Here is a 17268-nt window from a genome sequence, read left to right as displayed (position 1 = left end):
GGGGATATTATGAATAATGCTTCTATGAAAATTAGTATATGAATTTTTCTGTGGATGTATATTGTCATTTCTCTTAGACAAGTTTTAATCTCAGAAATGCATGCATCTTCCTCTGCGTGGATACACCTGTGCCTGTAGGCTTGTGTTAACTGTAGAATTATTACAGTTCTCCAAGTGGGAGAGGAATGAGAAACCAAAGGAACTATAAATGATGTGTGAGCCATTCACAGTTTCACTGTACTAAATTCAGTTTAAGATCTCTTTGTGATTCTTTGCACCATTAGGATATATCCCAAGAGGGGTGCACAATTAAACACTATGTTTCAAATTCACCTAAAATAATTCTTCTCTGTGTAGTTATGCTTTCAATTGATAAACAGTCAGGTTCATTTTTATCAGCTTTTTTATTATTAGCATTGCTTTTTTTAAATTTAATTTTGTTTTTAATCGTGTAAGACATTTACATGTTTCCACAGCAAAACTATAAAACAAGGTATGCTCAGAAATATTTAGCTTCCATTCTTATCTTCTCCCTCCTATGCTCTGATTCCCCTTTTAGCTAGCTGGATTACTTGTCTGTCTTCAACCAAGAATTTGGAGGGGATCTTCTGGCCTGAGTCTGGCCATACGAACATGGTTCCCACAGACTTGAATCATTAGTCTTGTCTTGATGTATCTGAAAACTATTCATTTAAGTATTGTTCATCTTTATTGGGTAAATTTGTCCTGTGCTTGACTGCCTGTTCAGACACAGCTTTAATCTCTAGATTTTTGTATCTATTTTAATTTATATCTGTTTAGAGATACCTATTTGCATGCTCTCGAAATCAGTGGTTTTTGATTTGTTGCATGCCTGCCTGTGGGGAAGTGGTGAAAGATGGGCTATCACTACGTCTAAAACTCTGTAGTCAACAATGCAGGCCAGTGCAACTGATCCATGTGCTCAACTGGTGTGAATGTGTGCATGTGTGCGTGTGTGTGTGTGTGTGTGTGTGTGTGTGTGTTGTGTGTAGGGGCTAGAGGGCCCACAGTAGAAGGATAAGTTTGGTCTTTCAAAAGAATATTTTTGCATTGTAAGGAAGATGCACACAGGCTTTCTGATGTCACCTGCTCTCAAACAGAGCCTGTACAATTCTGTAAAGCTTTATATGAGGAGATGGTTTTCTCAAGTTTCCTGTCTGTCACAGAAGCAGACTCTGCTGTCCCTATTGCGCTGAGAGGCTTCTGGGTAGTGGTTGAGAAGTATCCCTACTATAAGAGCAGACACAGCTTGTGCAAACGTACTCACGGCAATGTGCTTTTAAGATAGACTGGTTAATAAAGTTGTCTGCTGTAATCTGCACTGTGGTGAGTGAACGTTTTAGAACCCTTTTAATGACTTTTCCCTACTGTCCCATACACATCTCTGGTGCCTGCTGGGCAGGACATAGGTTGTCAGACATCGTTAGAGTCTTGGGCACTTTTTTCTCAAGATTATCACATACCATAAGTTCACCCTTTTAAAGTATACAATTCAAAGTGATTTTTAGTATCTTCACAAGATTTTGCAACCATCACCACTATGTAATTCCAGAACATTTTCATCATTCTGCATTCACTCTATGAACTTTACAAAAATTTTTCTATAACTCAAGATCTCAAACATTTTCTCATATGTTTTCTTCTACAAATATTATAGTTTTAGGTCTTCCAGTCAAGTCTATCTTCAGTTTTGAGGTTTTGGTTCAGGTCCATTTTTTTTTTGTTTGCATATAGATGTCCAATTATTCTAGCACCATTTGGATTGCTTTGCAACTTTGTCTGGGTCTATTCTGGACTTTCTATTGTTTTCATTTGGTCTATGTATCTGTCCCTCTGCCAATACCATGCTGTATTGATTGAACAGCTAGACACTAAGGATTGGCAAACTTTGGCCCTTGGTCCAAACCTGGTCTGCCACCTATTTTTGTAAATAAAGTTTTATTAAAACACAGTAATGCCTATTCATCTACATGTTATTGATGGCTGTTTTTGCACTACAATAGCAGTAGTGCAATTCACAATTGCAAAAAATTTTAAAGTTACCTAAGGAGAAACATAACAAAAATATAAAAGGTCTTTATGGAGGCAATTATACAAGTTTACTGACAGATTCAGGTTAAAGAGTTCCCAAGTAATAAATATAGCAATATACCATATATATTGAGAGGAACATAATATTGTGAAAATGCCAATCCTCCTTTTTTACAGATTTACAGATTTACTGCCTTAAGTTTAGCTGCTAAGATGACAGTCAATCTTGGGCTTCTGTCTTCTCTTCCCAAAATCAGCCCTGGAAAACTATAGACAGGAGAATGAAAATTTAAGAAAGAAATCAACAACAACATCTAAACAACAAAACAAGAGAAAGCCCTAGGGGAGACTGAATACTGTGATGAGATTTTACTTGTGTTTGGGATGGGGGCATGAGGAGCAGTAGGAAGTTGGGAGGGTCTGTAGGCTGCATAGATGCGGATGACAGGGTGGGTAGGAGGAAACAATTCAAACTTCTGCTCCTCCTTAACTGCACACATCTGAAGCAGGCCCTCAGGACACACATGCCAGTGGCCCTGGGGCAAAACCAAACAGCAGGAAAGATGGGTCAATTGAGGCATTTGACTCCACAGTCTGTGATAATAACCACCTGAAACCATCTTAGTGGGTGAGGTCTAGCCTTTCAAAATATTCTTATCTTAATAGAATTAAAGAATAGACTAGAAACAGAATAGCGAGTTATCAGAGCGAATCACGTGGAGAAAGAGAACGTATAATTTCATAAAATAAGTAGATATATATATATATATATATATATAGTCTACATGCATTTATAAAGATATGCTGGGAACATGCATGCATATATACGTGCTTAGGTGCATATTCAGATGGTACGTACACACACGTCTGTATAGACACATATAATCTACATAAATGTTATATATATAGATACAAGACACATGCAGTGGGCAGAGATTTACAGTGTATTTCTTACTAGGAAGGAGGATTAGAAAGTGAAAATCCCTGCACTCCATCCCACAATATGAGGTCACCATAAACCCAGAGGACCATCCTGAAGCCCCTGCAGCTGCTCAGTCCCATCAATGAGTAAAGAAAAATCTTTTGAATGAAATTCAATGCAAGTTCATGGAAAAAAACTTTAGCAGAATAGGATCAGAAGGGAATTTCTCTTTCCTGAAAGCAACAGCAAACATGCTGAAGTGTGAACTACTAGAAGCACTCTTGTCAGAGACAAGTCACAGACATATGGAATCACTTCTACTTTTTGAAGCTGCACTGGAACACAAATCCAGAGCTATGGATATCCCAATACATGACAGGAATGAGTATTGAAAAGAAAGAGTTAATATTAGTTGGGACAAGATCATCAACTTCCTGGAAAATTGAGAGGAATGGGCACATGGAATATTCAAATGAAAAAGAGACTTCAGAAAAAGAGTGGATGGCAGATCACGACTATCACAATATCAAGAGCCTTGCCACACCAAAGCAAAGACTATTTAGAACGTGTAGTAATAGAAAACACTCCATTCAAAACAGCTACAAAAATGAAAATTTAACTAAGAAGAAGCTGAATGAAAATACACAAGATCTTTAGGAATGCAACGATACAAGATTACCGATAGATTCAGGTAGAAGAAGTCCCCCCAAAGGGAGCAGTATGCTCTATTCCTTGAGGGAGAATAGTGCGAAGATGTCAATTCTGCTTAAAAGACTGTAGCAGCCAAGATGATAATCAAGCTTGGACTTCTGTCTTCTACTCCCAAAATCAACCCTGGAAAGCCATAGAATGGAGAATGAAATTAAATACACACACGCGCACACACACACACACACACACACTCACACAGACATGCAATAACTACACATCTGTTAGAGCGGCCAGAATCTGGTACACTGACAGCACCAAATGCTGTCGAGGATGTGGAGTAGCAGGAATTCTCATTCATTGCTGATGGGAGACCAAAAGGGTACAGCCGCTTTGGAAGACAGTTTGGCAGTTACTTACAAAACCAAACATACACATTCTCTCTCCATGATCCAGCAATCATATGGGTATTTACCCAAAAGAGGTGAAAAGGTATGTCCACAAAAAAACCTACACACAGATATTTAGGGCAGCTTTGCTAAGAAGTGCCAAATCTTGGAAGCAAGCAAGATGTCCTTCAGTAGGGGAACGGGTAAATAATCTGTTGTACATCCACATAATGGAATACGATTCACTGCAAAAAAGAAATGAACTATCAAGCCATGAAAAGACATCGAAGAACCTTAAGGGCATAGTGCCAAGGGAACAAAGCCAATCTGAAAAGGCTCCCTACTGTATGATTCCAAATATATGAAAATTCTGGAAAAGGCAAATGATGGAGGCGGTCAAAAGAACAGTGGCCACCAGGGGTTGGGAGGGGAGGGCGCCATCGGCAGAGCACAGGGGAATTTTAGGGCAATGAAACTCCTCTAGATGGCGCTCGAACGATAGATACATGTCATTACACATTTGTCTAAATCCATAGAATGTACAACCCCAAGTGTGAACCTTAATGTAAACAATGGACATTGGGGGATACGAGGTGTCAATGTAGGATCATCAACTATAACAAATGTCCCACTCTGGTGGGGGATGTTGTTAATGGGGAAGGCTAGGCATGTGTGGGGGCAGGGGGTAAGTGGAAAATCTCTGTACCTTTCTCCTTATTTTTCTGGGCACATAAGAGGCTCTAAAAAAATACAGGCTTCAAAAACAACACACATTATGAACAACAATACCTAAACAACAAAACAGGAGAAAGCCCTGCCGGATACTGAAGACTGTGGGGAGCCCAGTACTTGTATTTGGGGTGGGGGCATGGGCAGTGGCAGCCAAGTTGGGAGGGTCTATAGGCTGCATAGATGCAGATGACAGGATGGGTAGGAGGAAAGATTTCAAACTTCTGCTCCTCCTTCACTGTACACATCTGAAGCAGGCCCTCAGACCACAGATGCCAGTGGCCCTGGGGCAAAACCAGGACATCAGGAAAGACGGGTCGATTGAGGCATTTGACTCCTCAGTCTGTGCCAATAACCACCTGAAACCATCTTAGTGGGTGAGGACTGGCCTTTCAAAAGATTCTCATTTTAATAGAATATAGAGAATAGACTAGAAACAGAATAGAGAGTTACCACAGCAAATTATATAGAGAAAGAGAAGGTATTCTTTCATAAAATAAGTATACACACACATATATATAGTCTACATGTATCTATAAAGACTAATAGAAACATACATGAATGTATACACGTTCATCCGCATATTCACGTTGTATGGACACATACGTGTCTATACGCACATAGAAGCTACATATGTGGTATAGATATAGATACAGGACACCCACAGCGGGAAGAGACGTACAACGTATTCTTACTAGAAAGGAATATTAAAAAGTGAAAATCCCTGCACTTAACCAGGCAACACGAGGTCACCATAGACCCGGACGACCATCCAGGGAAGCCCCTGCAGCTGCTCAGCCTGTTCAGGACAAATGAAATCCAGAAAAGGAACGGTTCGCGGTGTTGGCCTGGCTGGTGAGACCCCACGGGAAGGGGGGCTTCTTCTCTGACCTCCCCCACAGCCCATGGCACGGCAGCCCCCATCCAGCACCTCCCCTGGGACGGCAGCCCTTCTCGGCCAGGGTGGACGAGGACCCTCCCCAGGGAGGCCGGAGGGCACCCCCAGCCCCAGAGCACAGGGTCCCACACAACCCCCCTGCTGTGCGTTCCGGGGGGGGGGGGGGGGGACCCCCGGCAGGGCTGTCAGCAGAGCTCCCCCCCCCGCGTCCCCCTCCTCAGACAACCAGGGGAGTCAGAGCTGAGGGTGAGGGGTGCAGATTCAGGCGGGCAGAGGGCTAGAGGCCCAGGCCGGGCAGAGTAGGGTGAGGAGAGGAGGGCGGGGCCGAGGGAACGTCCAGACCACTCTCACCCCTGCCGTCAGCCCTGGGAGACCCCGGGCCATGGCGTCCGGATGTGACGTCCTCTGGCTTCTGCCTCCGAGGTCTGAGGGAGCCGAGGGCCTCGTGGTGGGAGGCTGGACCGTGGGCGGCAGAGGGAAGGAGCCCAGCCCCGGCCAGGCGTCCAGGTAGCCCCAGGAGGGAGGACTCCGGGCCCCACGGCGTCCAGGTCTGCCCCTGCCATCAGCCCTGAGGGACCCCGGGGGACGGGGAGGGGCAGGGTGGTCAGGCGGAGCCCTCCCGGCCCCCACCTCATCCTCAGAGGAGCCTGCTGGGGAGTCCTGGGTCTGCGGGGAGCGGCCTCAGGGGGCAGAGGGCGGGGCCCAGGCCCTGCTGGGAGCTTAGGAGAGGAGCAGAGGGAGGGCCGAGGAGCCCCAGGCAATCCCTGTCGGCCCCTGCCGTCAGCCCTGGGCGTCCCCGTGCTTAGTGGCCTGAGGTGACCGCCACAGACTTCCCCCAGGGCTCTCCGGCCAGTGAGGGCCTCGGATCCACAGAGGGAGGATCCCAGGACCTGCCAGGGCTCAAGGGGAGGACCCTGAGGGAGGACAGAGGGGGCCCCACAGAAACACGGCCCTGCCGGCAGCCCCGGGAGGCGCCAGGGCGCCATGAGCACAGGCCGCGTTTCCGACTTCCACATCCATGACTGAGAGAGACCGGGGACTTGGTCCAGGGAGCAGGGCCTGAGGGGGACAAAGGGGAGAGCCCAGGGCCTGCTGGAAGTCAAGGGGAGACGCTGAGGGAGGCCTGAGGGACTCTGGACCCCAGGACAGACAGGGATCCTGTGGCCCTGTGCTGGTCTGGGAGGCCCCAGGGCAGGATGACCCGAGGAGGCGTTTGCTGCCTTCTGCCTCGGGGGTCTTCGGGAGGTGAGGAATGTGGCTTCAGGTCAGCAGAGGGTGGAGTCCCTAGACCCCCAGGGAGGACTGAGCAGACCCGCAGCTCAGACATAGGTGACCCCAACAGAAATCTGCCCCGTGCTCAGTCCCTGCAGACCAGGCAGGATGTCAGGAGAGTGGCCTGTCCACTTCCTCCTCGGGGTCTCAGCGGGATGGTGGCCTTGGCCTGCAGGATGCATCCTCAGGTTAGCAGAAGGGATGGTTGTAGGCCTGGCCAGTAGTAAATATGAATACCTTGAGGACACTGAGGGGACTCCCTCCCCAGCCAGAGGAGGACCTCACTGAAATTGGCCCTCCCCACGTCACCCCAGCAGACTCCAGGCAGGGGTGGCCGCAGGTGTTGCATCCTCACTCACCTATGCCTCGGGCTCTCTGAGAGGTGAGGCCTTGTTCTGAGGGACGGTGTCAGGTGAGCAGAGGCAGCCACATCTGGTCAGCAGAGGAAGGAGTCCCAGGATCTGCCAGGATGCAAAACAAGACCCTTTGGGAGGAACGGAGGGCATGGAGGTTCCCCCCACCCCAATAGAGAAGGAAACTTACAGAGGCCAGCTTCCCCTTTTCTCAGCCCTGGGCAAGGATGGCTGGATGTACCCTGCTCTGACTTCTACCACGTGGTTGGGGATGGGACATCTCAGGGAGGAGTCCCAGGATCTTCCAGGATGCAAAACAAGACCCTTTGGAAGGAATGGAGGGCATGGAGGTTTCCCCCACCCCAATAGAGAAGGAAACTTACAGAGGCCAGCTTCCCCTATTCTGAGCACCAGGAGGCCTTGGGCAAGGATGGCTGGATGTACCCTGCTCTGACTTCTGCCACGTGGTTGGGGATGGGGCATCTCAGGGAGGTGAGGCCTTGGTCTGAGTGGGGACATCAGGTCAGCAGAGGGAGGAGTCTCAGGATCTGTTGGGTGTCAAGGTGAGGACCCTTCATGAGGACTGAATGTACCATCCTCACCTCAAAAAAGAAAGGCTGGCACAGAGTCCTCCTGTCCCCTGATCTCAGCACTGGAAGGAAGAGTCAGTGGTGGTCCTCAATGGCATGCTCACTTCTACCATGGGAGGGAAGGTGGGGAGTCCTCAGGGAGGAGATGTCTTGCTGTCAGGGGGAGATGTCAGCTATCCCAGGTAGGGGACCGGGAAGAAGTGCAGGCCCTGGAAGGAGAAAAGATGAAAAACTAACAGGAGGTCTGAGGGAACCCCCACCCAGGACAGAAGGGCTGGTCCCCTCTGCCTGCCAGGCTTTTGTGATCCTGGTGGGGGATGCTGGGGGTGAGGGGTGGGCGTGGATGTGGTGACTCCTCTCATTTCTTTCAGAGCCATCAGGCAGGTGAGGACCTTGGTCTGAGAGGAAGACGTCAGGTCATCTGAAGAAGGACATCTGGTCAGCTGAGAGAAGAGTCCCAGTTCTCGCCAGGAGTCAAGGTGAGGACCCCGAGGGAGGAGAGAGTCTACCCCAATCCCCAGGACAAAGAGGGGAATCCTCAGAAATCTGGCCTGCCCCTACTGTCAGCCCTGGATATCCCCCGGCAGGGCCTGTCTGGCTGAGCCCCTCCTCACTTCCAGACCAGTGGTCTCGGGAAGGCGATGGCCTTGGTCTGTGGCTCTGTTCTCATGTCAGCTGAGGCAGGATCCCAGGCCTTAGTAAGGGTCATGGTGAGGATGAGAGGACCCGCCCACACACTCATCAGGACGCATGGAGCCCAGGCCTGCCCTACCCTTCTGTCTGCCATGGGGAGACCAAGAATCGGGGTGTGGATTGATTCCGCCTCACTTCCTCTTCCCGTGTCTTCAGGAGACGAGGGCTTTGCCTAAGGAGGGTGGCCTCAGGTCTAAAGAGGGAGTAGTCTCAGGCGATGCAGGGTGTCAAGGTTAAGACTGGGCGGACCACCCATCCCAGGACACATGGAACCCACAGAGTTTGGCCACCCCTTATTGTCCCTTGGTGCTTCCTATTAGCCCCTGGGCAGGTGTGGCCTGATGTGGGGACCCCTCACTTCCTTCTTTTCAGTCTCAGGGTTGTGTGATGTTGTTCTGAGAGTTTTGCCTCAGGGAAGCAGAGGGGTGGGGCCCAGGGGCTGCCAGGGGAAAGGTGAGGACCCTGAGTGAGCATGCAGTGGGCCACGCACTCCAGAAGAGTGGGGACATTACAGAGTCCGGCCCGCCCCTCCTGTCAGCACTGGGGGCCCAGGGCTCTGCTTTTAGTCTGCACCCTGACGTGCCCCCTCGTTTCCTCTTACAGGGGCTCCAGGAACCCCCAGGTGAAGGCCTTGGTCTGAGGCTCGTGTCCTCAGGTCACGGAGCAGAGGAGGCCCAGGCAGCGCCAGGAGTCAAGGCGAGGTACACACTCTGAACGTGTCCCCAGGGGACACCCCATGCCAGAACCGAGAAGACCCCACAGTGCCCGAGCCCACCCCACCCCACTGTTGTCACCAGAACCTCGGGCTGTGCTGGGTGTACCCGGATGAGCCGTCTCACTTCCTCCTTCAGGTTCTTAGGGCACAGTCCGCCCAGGAGGACAGAGCCCTGCGAAGCTGAGAGCATCCCTAAACAGGAGACCTGGAAGTCGCCTTTGTTAGAGACACCAAGGGTTTGTTCCTCAGCCGATGCCGCTCACACTCCCTGTCTCCCTCAGGCCTGTGGGACCCCATCGGTCACCTCCTGCCTACGCTCCTGCGGGCTGCTGGACACATGTCACCATGCCTCTAGTTTGGATGAGTGAGCTCTGCAAATGAGAGGAAGACCATGAAGACCCAAGAGAGGCCCAGGGCCTGGTGGATGCGCAGCTGTCTGGGGCTGAGGAGGAGGAGGCCACATCCCACTCCTCCTTCCTCTCCTCCTCCTCCTCTATCCTGTTCTTGGGCACCCTGGAGGAGGTGGCTGCTGCTGTGACTCCAAGTCCTCCTCAGAGCCCTCAGAGTGCCTGGCCCTCCCCCACTGCCATGGCAGCCGCTCCATGGAGCCAATCCCAAGGCGATGGCTCTAGCAGCGAAGATGAGGAGGGACCAAGAGCCTCGGAGGACCCGGTAGACGCTGAGTCCTCACTCCAAGATGCACTACATTTGAAGATAGTTGACCTGATGGGGTTCCTGCTCCTCAAGTAATGCACAAAGGAGCCTACCACAAAGGCGGAAATGCTGAATCTGGTCATCAGAGATTACCAGGACCACTTCCCTGTGATCTTCAGCCAAGCCTCTGAGTGCATGCAGCTGGTCTTTGGCGTTGATGCGAAGGAAGTGGACCCCAGCGACCACTCCTACGTCCTGGTCACCACCCTGGGCCTCACCCATGATGGGATGCTGAGCGGTGAGCAGAGCATGCCCAAGATTGGCCTCCTGGTGCTGCTCCTGGGCGTGATCCTCCTGGAGGGCGACTGCGCCCCTGAGGAGGATGTCTGGGAGGCGCTGAGTGTCATGGGGGTGTGTGCCGGGATGGAGCACTTCATCTACGGGGAGCCCAGGGAGCTCCTCACCAAAGTTTGGGTGCAGGAACAGTATGTGCAGTACCGCCAGGTGCCTCACAGCGATCCTGGACACTAGAAGTTCCTGTGGGGTCCCAGGGCCCACGCTGAAACCAGCAAGATGAAAGTCCTGGAGTATTTGCACAGGGTCTGTAGCAGGGATCCCGGTTCCATCCTCTACCTGTCTGAAGAGGCTGTGAGGGATGAGGAAGAAGGGGCCTGAGCCAGAGATGCAGTCAGGCACAGTCCAGGCCCACGTCCAGCAGCTTCTCCTGCCGGGCATGAAGTGAGGCTGCTTCTTCACTGTGTGTTTGAAGAGAGAGAAGTCAGCATCCTAAGTAGTGGAGGGCCAGGACGAGGTGGGGGGACACGGTGCATAGCGTCTTTGGGTTTCTGTTCTCTATGATGGATCTTGGAGATGGATCTTGGTTTCCTTACCAATTTTTCAAATGGCTTCCCTATAATAGAAGGTTTAATTAGCTTCCACATCTAAGTTTTCAAATGACATTCATTACATATGAATTTGTACTTATCCAGTCCAAGAGGAAGAGTTTTGCTATTTTGTAAAATAATTGGGACACCTTCCATTGTAGTCTGTAACCGAACCTGGTGACATGGCACTGGAACAGGAATATCCTTGGAAAATGTGAAAGAACTTAGCAGTCAAATTGATGGGGTCAAGAAATTGAAAAATAAATGTAGAAGGTACTTAATTCTTGGCTTCTTATCCCTTCTCTTCTGTCATTCTATTAAAGTAAAAGTTATGTGTATACCCGGATTTGCTTGGATTATTCTAGAAATTAGGAGAAATTTCATCTGAATAAATAAGACCCCTGCTCACTGGCTCATTTCTTCCGCAGACTTTTGCTGAGCCTCTGCTCTCTGGAAAGCCCTGTGTTAATAGTGGGGAAAGGAGGGTAAGCAAAATGCCCCCCACCCACAGAATGAGAGTCTGGGAGCCTCAGTCCTAGAAGGAAGGTGGTGAAGTGTCCCCCCAGAACAAGTCAAAGAAGATGAGTGGTGGTGAAGCCCCAGGGGAGAGCAATCAGTGTAAATACCCCGAGCCAGGGCAGTGTGGGGCTTTGGGAAACTGTGATTCCTTCTGTGGGAGTTGATTGTAATGATGCTGGGTAGTGGCAGCAGCCAGACTCGCAGCCGGTGTGTCTTAGGGCTGAGAAGAATGTCTGAAGTGGGAAATTGCTCTGAGAAGTTTCTTTTGGATCATGGGTAAACCAGAGAGAAATGCTGACCTGGGGCAGGAAAGCTCTCCTGGGCTCTGGTCACATTGCAGTTGAACAATAGTGAAAACTGAGGTGTTTAATTCCCATCATTTGCAAGGATTACCTGAGAAATACAGTCGCATTCCTTTGAAGTGATGCCCTGAATTCAATGGCCTGGCACTCGTTTCCCAAAACTGGGAGAGCCAGAGCCCACAGCATAAATTACGTTTTAATCTGATTTGAGGTGAATTTGGCCAATTGTATTCAAGGGCTAGATTTTTGGTGGAGATGAAATTAATGGATGGTCTGGATGACCATAGTCTGGATGAAGAGCAGCTTGGAGTGAGGGAAGGAATTGGTCCTTGATTCTATTTCTAGGTTTGTGTTCCATCCAGCTGGGAAGACTCCCCCAGACCCGAATACTCACATGTATCCTCTAATTGGGAAGATTTACTGTGTTTTATTTATGAAACATCCTTTTTGGCTGATTAGCTATTCCGTGTCCTATTGAGCTGCATGTTCGCTTATGACCTGAATAAAAATCAAGCAAAATTCCAGAGGAAAGTGTGAACAGCTTGGGTTCTTAGAAATAACCGCCAGTCCTCAAAGTTCCCATACACACCAGGCACTGTGCCAGTTCCTTTCTGTACATCACATACACACCTGCAGTTCTACAAGACAGGGCTCACCAACCCACTTCCTTCACAGAGGGAGAGTCAGAGGCTCAGAGGGCTTACTAATTTTCCCAGGATCACATGGCTAGTAAGTGACAGAGTGACGGGGCGGAGAGCAGAAACTGATCTGGATACATCTAGAGCCAACGCTGCTCCCACCCATCCCAGCCACGGCCAACCTTCTGACTCGTCGTTCATTTCTCTTCTCAGTACTCCATGATGTCTCTCAGGTGACAAAATTAGGACCCTGAGGCCCAGGTAGTGAAAGCCAGCCCAAGGAAGGAAGGCAACAATGAGAATCAAACACAATTAGGGGATGGTCCGAGGCTTGTTGAGAGCTGACTCCTCCAGGTGTCACCATTTCTGTCCAGTCCCAGCTCTTTCCTACATGACAGCACCCTTCCCCTGGTCTTCCCCCACGTGCCCTCCTGCCCAACTCTGGAACCTTGTCAGCTGACAGGGTCTTCCCTGCTGCCTCCTCTGAAGGCTGCACAGAACCTCCTGTCCTCTCCACTGACACAGGGCATTCCTACTCCCTGCAGAGTTCCCCCTGAACCCATCAGAGAGCCACAGGCGTTTTCATGGAAAAGGTTACTTGGGACTGTGACGTTTAGACACCTGGTCATCCCTCCCTGGGAGTCTTCAACACATTCGCTGTTTTCCAAATGGGCTGTGAGTCGAGTCTGATTGCATCTATAATATACTGGGACCTGGGATACAACCTTGAAGCTACATAGAGGATTTGTGAAGCCACCCTCGGGTTCTCAGTAGGCCTTTAATGGGCTCCTTATTTGATGCTGGGAACTGAACACATACACAGATGAAAGAGCTTATTTAGGTGGTCAGAAATTAATACCTCGTCACAAACAGTAGAAGAGGAGCAAGCATCCACTGAAGCCAAATATCTACAAACCCTGGGATCCTCCTAGGAGGTGAGAAATGGTTCCCTGGTGGACATGTTAGGTCAAATTTAAAAAGAAAAAATAACCATTCTCCCACTTTCCTTCTCTAGTACCTGCCCCACAGGAAGGTCCTGGCTTTCGGTGAGCCTAAGGGCACCTGTGCAGGTGTTCAGAGAAGTTCAGTCATGTGGAGGGTAGCGGAGACTCACAGGTTAGGATTTTACCCATGCATCAAAAGGAAGGAGTAAATTCTCAGCCTACTGTGATTATAGATGGTATTGCAAAGTGAGGGCAGAAAAGTGCTGTTGAGTGAAGAAGGCGAACCCTCCCTGCTGAGATTGACAGTATCCTCCTAAAGTCAGATGCGGGTCTGTATTTCAAAGCATCTGTCGCATACTAGGCACTTAAAACTGCAGAGAATTTCAAGGCAAATGTGACCTCAGAAACTCTTCCAAGCAATGGACACGGTTGTGGTCATAACAAGTTATAATAGTTGCTTTGTGTTGAGCACCTACTATGTAACGGTGCATGGGAGAGACCAGTGCTCGTCCATATTTTGTCTAGCTGTCTTCCCTGGATACAGGAGACACTACATTGCTAGTCCACTTGTAGTTATGGAGGGTCATGTGATGACCCTTTGCAAGGGAGACTTCAGCAGAAACATTGTTTGTCACATCCAGGCATTTGAGAGCCAGTATGCCAGGTCCATGCTCTCTCTCTCAGTTCACCAGCAAACATGGTAACCCCGTGCTGAGATGGTGGAACCACAAGATGGAAGCAGTCTGGACCCCTGAGTCACCTAGAGTGGAGAGACCCTGGCAAACCGCATCAGAATTTATGTGCACCAAAAATACGCTTTTGTTGTGATAGCCTTTCAAATGTCAGGGTTGGTCTTTTGCCCCAGCTAGCAGGAACTTTAATTGACACAGTGACTATTTATGTTGTTAGGTTTATATAATAAAATACTTTATAATATAAAGATTACTATATATTGCATATATTATATATTACATATATTGCATATATTCTTGTTGCAAAAAATTCTAAAATAGAGCTAAATCACAATATCCCCCTTTACAAAATTCTTCCCAAATTCAGCCCCCTCATCTGAGGTCACCACAAATAACATATTGCTGTATGCTATTTCAGATCTTATTCTGGGCTTTTTCATACATAAATACATTATGAAATATGTGGCATTTTTAACGTACCTAGGTGATGAAGTACATACCGATCTGTCACACGACTTTGTCACTCAATAAGATGGATGCAGGGTATTCCCATGACAAAACATATAGATCTACCTCACTTTTGCAAAAAAAACACCAAATAACCCTATTCAAAAAGGGGCAAAGGAATTGAATAGACATTTCTCCAAAGAAGATATACATGTGGCCAATAAGCAAATGAAAAGGTGCTCAACATGACCAATCATTAGGGAAATGCAAATCAAAACCACAAGGAGATATGACCTCACACTCATCCGGATGGCTACTATCAAAAAAAAAGAAAAAAAATCCCAGAAAATAACATGTCTTAGCGAGGATGTTGAGAAACTGGAACCATTGTGCACGGTTGGTGGGAATGTATGATGATACAGCCGCTTTGGAAGACAGTATGACATTTCCTCAAAAAATTAAAAATAGATTTACCGTAAGATCCAGCAATCCTTCTTCTGAGTATGTACACAAACGAATTGAAAGCTGGGTCTCAAAAAGGTATCTGTACACCCATGTTCATAGCAGCATTATTCATAATAGCTAAAATGTGAGTGTGACATTGTGACTTTGAGAAAAATTTATATTTGGTCATTCAGATGACCAACATGTATTTCTCATATAAATTGGTCTTTGTCCAGGGTTCCTGACTCACAGCTCCCAAATCCCTTGGAATGTTCTAACTGTTGAGAGTGACCGAGGTGTCTCTTGTTATTAATGAGCTGACTTTTGGAACCCACCCAAGGATGGGGGCTATGCCAAGAGAACCAAGCATGGGATTAGAGGGTTGGAACTTTTAGTCCCACTGTCCTGACCCCTGTGAAGGGGAGAGGGCCTAGAGATTGAATCAGTGACCAATGGCCAATGATTTAATCACTCTTGACAACGTAATAAAGTCTCCATAAAAACCCAAGAGATCAGGGTTTGGAGAGCTTCTGGGTTGGTGAACATGTGGAGATTCGGGGACAGTGGTGTGCCTGGAGGGGGTATGGAAGTTCTGTGCCCCTTCTTATGTACCTTGCCCTATGCAGCTCTACATCTGGCTGTTCCTGAGGTCTATCCTTTTACAATAAACCAGTGATCTGGTAAGTAACTGTTTCTCTGAGTTCTGTGAGCCACTCTGGCAAATTAATTTAACCTGAGGAGGGGGTCATTGGAACCTCGGATTTCTAGTCAGCGGGTCAGAAGTACAGGTAATAACCTGCATTTGCAATTGGCACCTTGAGTTGTAGGGGGTCGTTGGAACCTCCAATCTGTAGCTGGTTAGTGAGAGGCATGGGTAAGAACCTGGGCTTGTGATTGGCATCTGAACCAGGGGCTGGGGCAGTCTTGTAGGACTGAGCCCTTACCTGTGGAATCTGATGCTGTCTACAGGTAGATAGTGTCAGAACCGACTGGAATTCTTGAACACCAATAGGGTGTCAGAGAATTGCTTGTTGTATGTGTGGGAACCGCCCACCTCCAACGTTGAAATTGAGTCTCAGAACACAAGAAGAGTGTGAGCAAAGCAAGCATCTATCAACAGGTGAATGGATAAGGAAAATGTGGTATAAACATACACTGGAATATTATTCAGCCTTAAAAAGGCAGGAAATTCTGACATTCGCTGGTGAACATTAAGACACAAAAACTCATTTTAAATGAAGTCAGGAGGCCAGAAGAGAGAATTCTCATGCAGGAGCCTCTCAATGCACACTACAGACCCCAACAGGAAGAGAAATACCTTGCATCTCCCACAGGAAGATGCAGCGGAAGGAAGGAAGTCATTCCTGCTTGCCGAGCAACAGTTCAGCCAACGAGAGTTGTCCATAACTCATCCAATGAAAACTCACCATACTTTGAAGTTCCAGGTTCCTCCAGTGGACGATTTGTTTATAACAGCCCCTCAAAGCTTCATAAAAGAATGTTTTTCTCCTTTGTTTCTCTGGAGATACCTCTGGTTTGCCACAGACCACGTGTCCCCCTTTGCAATTCTATTTTTTTGTTTGTGTGAGGAAGATCAGCCCTGAGCTAACATCCACGCTAATCCCCCTCTTTTTGCTGATGAAGACCGGCTCTGAGCTAACATCTATTGCCAATCCTCCTCCTTTTTTTCCCCAAAGCCCCAGTAGATAGTTGTATGTCATAGTTGCACATCCTCATAGTTGCCGTATGTGGGACGCGGCCTCAGCATGGCCAGAGAAGCGGTGCTTCAGTGCGCGCCGGATCTGAACGCAGGCTGCCCATAGTGGAGCGCACGCACTTAACTGCTAAGCCACAGGGCCGTACGCCCCCACTGCAATTCTTTGTTGTTCCTGAATGAACCATTTTCATGTTAAAATAACTGGCTGTTTATTTGTATTAGGTCAACATGCTACAACACAGATGAGCCTTGAGGACATCATGCTAAGTAAAATAATCCAGACACAAAAACACAAATGCTGTGTGACTTCACTTATATGAGGTACTTAGAATAGTCAAATTCATAGAGACAGAAAGTAGGATGATAGGTGCCAGGGGTTAGGGAAAAGGCGGAATGAGGAGTTATTGTTTAATGGGCATAGAGTTTCAGTACTGCAAGATGAAAAGAATTCTGTAGATTGATGATGGTGATGGTTGTGCAACCATAAGAATGTACTTAATACCACTGAACTATACATTTAAAAATAGGATGGTAAATTTTATGTTATGTGTATTTTCCCACAAAAAATATATATTTTATTAAAAAAGGACACTGTAACAGAAAGGAAGACTGCCTTTGATGGGCTCATCAATAGACTTGACCCCGCTGAGGACAGAATGAGCCAGCTTGAAGAAACGTCGACAGCAATGTCCAAAACTGAAATGTAAACAGAATAAAGAATGAAAAAGATGGAAGAAAATACCAAAGAAATGCGGGACAAGTGCAA

At 48.0% G+C, this 17268-nt stretch overlaps 1 protein-coding gene and 1 long non-coding RNA gene across 2 annotated transcripts; both read left to right on the top strand.

Moving 5' to 3' along the window:
- The first annotated feature begins 6088 nt into the window (after positions 1–6088).
- On the top strand, positions 6089–9291 carry LOC147911724 (uncharacterized). Its single transcript, XR_015550593.1, has 3 exons — positions 6089–6186; positions 8225–8332; positions 9150–9291. It is a non-coding gene; the product is annotated as an uncharacterized LOC147911724 (long non-coding RNA).
- Positions 9292–9396: 105 nt separating this feature from the next.
- Positions 9397–11129, top strand: LOC147911723 (melanoma-associated antigen 10-like). Its single transcript, XM_087427297.1, has one exon. It carries the CDS (start codon positions 10042–10044, stop codon positions 10444–10446), a length of 405 nt encoding a protein of 134 aa, XP_087283423.1. The 5' UTR covers positions 9397–10041; the 3' UTR covers positions 10447–11129.
- Positions 11130–17268: the final 6139 nt, after the last annotated feature.

This window comes from Ceratotherium simum, chromosome X, assembly GCF_057802395.1.
Source record: "Ceratotherium simum simum isolate JZ-2026a chromosome X, ASM5780239v1, whole genome shotgun sequence".
In the NCBI taxonomy this organism is placed as follows: Eukaryota; Metazoa; Chordata; class Mammalia; order Perissodactyla; family Rhinocerotidae; genus Ceratotherium; species Ceratotherium simum.
The sequence above is the reverse complement of the archived record's forward strand: the minus strand, read 5'-3'. Positions and strand labels throughout refer to the sequence as shown.